The following is a 3,465-nucleotide window of genomic DNA, read 5'->3' as shown; positions in this document are numbered from 1 at the left end:
GGGGTTGGAGCACACCTGGGCACACCTGGGTGAGGTGGGTGGTACCTGCTCGACGCCAGGATGGAGGTGAGGAAGTGCTGCAACCACCCCGACCTCATCAACGGTGAGGATTTTGGGGGGATTTCAGGGGGTTTTGGGGGTTTTTGGGGGGATTGGGGCGCACCTGGGCACACCTGGGCGCACCTGGGCACACCTGGATACACCTGGAGACCTTGTTGATCACCTGGAGGTCACCTGGAGAAGATGTTGATGGTCATCTGCAGATGGTCTTGGAGACCCCACCGAGGTCTTGGCGGTTACCTGGAGACCTTGGTGGTCATCTGGAGATCTTGGGGGTCACCTGGAGAAGATGTTGATGGTCACCTGCAGAAGATCTTGGTGACCGCACTGACCTCTTGGTGGTCACCTGTGGGTCATGATGGCCACTTGGACATCTTGATGGCCACCTAGTGGTCTTGGTGTCCCCCTGAGGGTCTTGGTGGTCACTTGGTGGTCACCTGGAGAGGTCTTGGGGAGCGCAGTGAGGTCTTGGTGTCCCCTCAAGGGTTTTGGTGGTCACCTGGACACCTGGGTGTCCCCCTGAGGGTCTCAGTGTTCCCCTGGGGGTCTTGGTGGTCACCTGGAGAAGGTCTTGGTGCTCACTTGGTTGTCAACCTGAAGACCTTGGTGTTCACCTGGTGGTCACGTGGATAAGACTGAAGGTCACCTGCAGAAGATCTTGGTGGCCAGACCAAGCTTTCGGTGGTCACCTGTGGGTCTTGGTGTCCCCACGAGGGTTCAGGTTCACCTGCAGGCCCTGATGGTCACCTGGTGGTCACCTGGGGGGTCTTAGTGTCCCCTTGAGGGTCTTGGTGGTGACCTGGTGGTCACCTGGGGAAGGCGTTGATGGTCACCAGCAGATGGTCTTGGTGGCCAGAGTGAGGTCTTGATGGTCACCTGGACACCTTGGTGGTCACTTGGGGGTCACCTGCAGAAGGGCTTGGCGACCACGCCGAGGTCTCGGTGGTCACCTGTGGGTCTTGGTGGCCCACGAGGGTTCAGGTTCACCTGCAGGCGCTGGTGGTCATCTGGAGGTCTTGGTGGTCACCTGGTGGTCACCTGGAGAAGGTCTTGTTGGTCACTTGGTGGTCACCTGCAGGTCTTGCTGACCACCCCGTGGTCTTGGTGGTCACTTGTGGGTCATGATGGTCATTTGGACACCTTGGTGGTCACCTGGGGGTCTCGGTGGTCACCTGGTGGTCACCTGGAGACCTTGGTGGTCAACGCCTTGGTGGTCACCTGGTGGTCACCTGGACACCTCAGTGTCCCCCTGAGGGTCTTGGTGGTCACCTGCAGAAGATCTTGGTGGCCAGACCAAGCTTTCAGTGGTCACCTGTGGGTCTTGGTGTCCCCACGAGGGTTCAGGTTCACCTGCAGGCCCTGATGGTCACCTGGTGGTCACCTGGTGGTCACTCCTTGTTCCCATTCCAGGAGCAGAGGAGAAGATCCTGTCGGAGCTTCGCGAGGGGCGTCCCCCGGGAGCTCTGCCCCCCGACCTCCACCTGCAGGCCCTGGTGGTCACCTGGTGGTCACCTGGTGGTCACCTGTCCCCCTCATTGTCCCCTTTTCCAGGAGCAGAGGAGAAGATCCTGTCGGAGCTCCGCGAGGGGCGTCCCCCGGGAGCTCTGCCCCCCGACCTCCACCTGCAGGCCCTGGTTCGCTCGGCGGGGAAACTGGTGCTGCTGGACAAGCTGCTGCCCAAACTGCGCCAGGGGGGGCACAAGGTGCTGGTCTTCTCCCAGATGGTTCGGTGCCTCGACATCCTCGAGGACTACCTCATACACAAGAGGTGGGACAACGTTTTTGGCTCAAATTTAGTCCCAAATTTCTCCTGGTTTTGGCCCCAGTTTAGTCCCAAATTTTTTCCGTTTTTGGTCTGAATTTAGTCCTAAATTTCTCCCATTTTTTGCCCGAATTTAGTTCCAAATTTCTCCTATTTTTGGCCAAGTTTCACCCAAATTTCACTTTTTTTTCCCCTAGATGTCACCCACTTCCCCCAATTTTTCACCCATTTTTTGCTTCAAATTTCTCTCATTTTTAGCCCAAATTTAGTCCCAAATTTCTCCCATTTTTTTGCCCCAATTTTCTCCCATTTTTGGCCCAAATTTAGTCCCACATTTGTCTCATTTTTTGCCCGAATTTAGTCCCCAATTTCTCCCATTTTTGGCCCCAAATTTCTCTCATTTTTGCTTCAAATTGAGTCCCAAATTTCTCCCATTTTGGCCCGAATTTAGTCCCAAATTTCTCCCGTTTTTTACCCCAAATTTCTCCATTTTTGCCCCAAAATTTCACCCAAATTCCTTCCATTTTTTTCCCCAAATTCTTCCATTTTTCCCCCAGATTTCCCCCAAATTCCTCCCAATTTTTTCCCCCAAATTCCTCCCTTTTCACCCAAGTTCCCCCCCCAGGTACCTGTACGAGTGCATCGACGGGCGCAAATCTCACCCAAATTTTTCCCATTTTTCACCCAAATTTCTCCCATTTTTTCTCCAAATTCCCCAGAAATTCCTCCCGATATTTTCCCCCTAATTCCTCCATTTTCACCCCAAATTTCACCCAAATTCTCCCAATGTTTTTCACCCAAATTCATCCATTTTTACCCCAAATTCCCCCCAAATTCCCCCCAAATTCCTCCCAATTTTTTTCACCCAAATTCCTCCGTTTTTCCCCCAAATTTCCCCCAAATTCTCCCAATTTTTTTCACCCAAATTTCTCTGTTTTTCCCCAAATTTCACCCAAATTCCTCCCAATGTTTTTCACCTAAATTCCTCCATTTTCACCCCAAATTTCACCTAAATTCTCCCAATTTTTTTCACCCAAATTTCTGCACTTTTTCCCCTAAATTTCCCCCAAATTTCTCCCAATTTTTTGCCCCGAATTTCTCCATTTTTGGCCCAAATTTAACCCCAAATTTCACCCAAATTTTTCCTGTTTTTCACCCAAATTTCTCCCATTTTTGCCCGAAATTTCTCCCAATTTTTTTCACCCAAATTTCTCCATTTTTCCCCCAAATTCCTCCCATTTTTCCCCCAAATCCCCCCATTTTCACCCAAATCTCCCCCCAGGTACCTGTACGAGCGCATCGACGGGCGTGTGCGGGGGAACCTTCGCCAGGCCGCCATCGACCGTTTCAGCCGCCCCGACTCGGATCGTTTCGTGTTCCTGCTCTGCACCCGCGCCGGGGGCCTCGGCATCAACCTCACGGCCGCCGACACCTGCATCATCTTCGACTCCGACTGGAACCCACAGAACGACCTCCAGGTGCGACACACATTCCTCCCCGTTTTGGACAAATTTCACCCAAATTTTGCCTATTTTTGGCCTGAATTTAGTCCCAAATTTCTCTCATTTTTGGCCAAAGTTTAGTCCCAAATTTCTTCCATTTTTTGCCCCAAATTTCTCCCATTTTTGGCCCCAAATTTCTCC

General features: G+C 52.3%; 1 protein-coding gene across 1 annotated transcript; it reads left to right on the top strand.

Moving 5' to 3' along the window:
* Positions 1 to 1,613: 1,613 nt before the first annotated feature.
* Positions 1,614 to 3,300, top strand: LOC113962663 (chromodomain-helicase-DNA-binding protein 8-like; the record flags this gene model as incomplete). Its single annotated transcript, XM_027673417.1, has 2 exons — positions 1,614 to 1,828; positions 3,105 to 3,300. Coding segments are annotated over 2 exons (411 nt in total), but the record flags the coding sequence as incomplete, so codon positions are not given.
* Positions 3,301 to 3,465: the final 165 nt, after the last annotated feature.

Source organism: Neopelma chrysocephalum, unplaced genomic scaffold, assembly GCF_003984885.1.
Source record: "Neopelma chrysocephalum unplaced genomic scaffold, ASM398488v2 Primary Assembly neopelma1_184329, whole genome shotgun sequence".
NCBI lineage: Eukaryota > Metazoa > Chordata > Aves > Passeriformes > Pipridae > Neopelma > Neopelma chrysocephalum.
The sequence above is the reverse complement of the archived record's forward strand: the minus strand, read 5'-3'. Positions and strand labels throughout refer to the sequence as shown.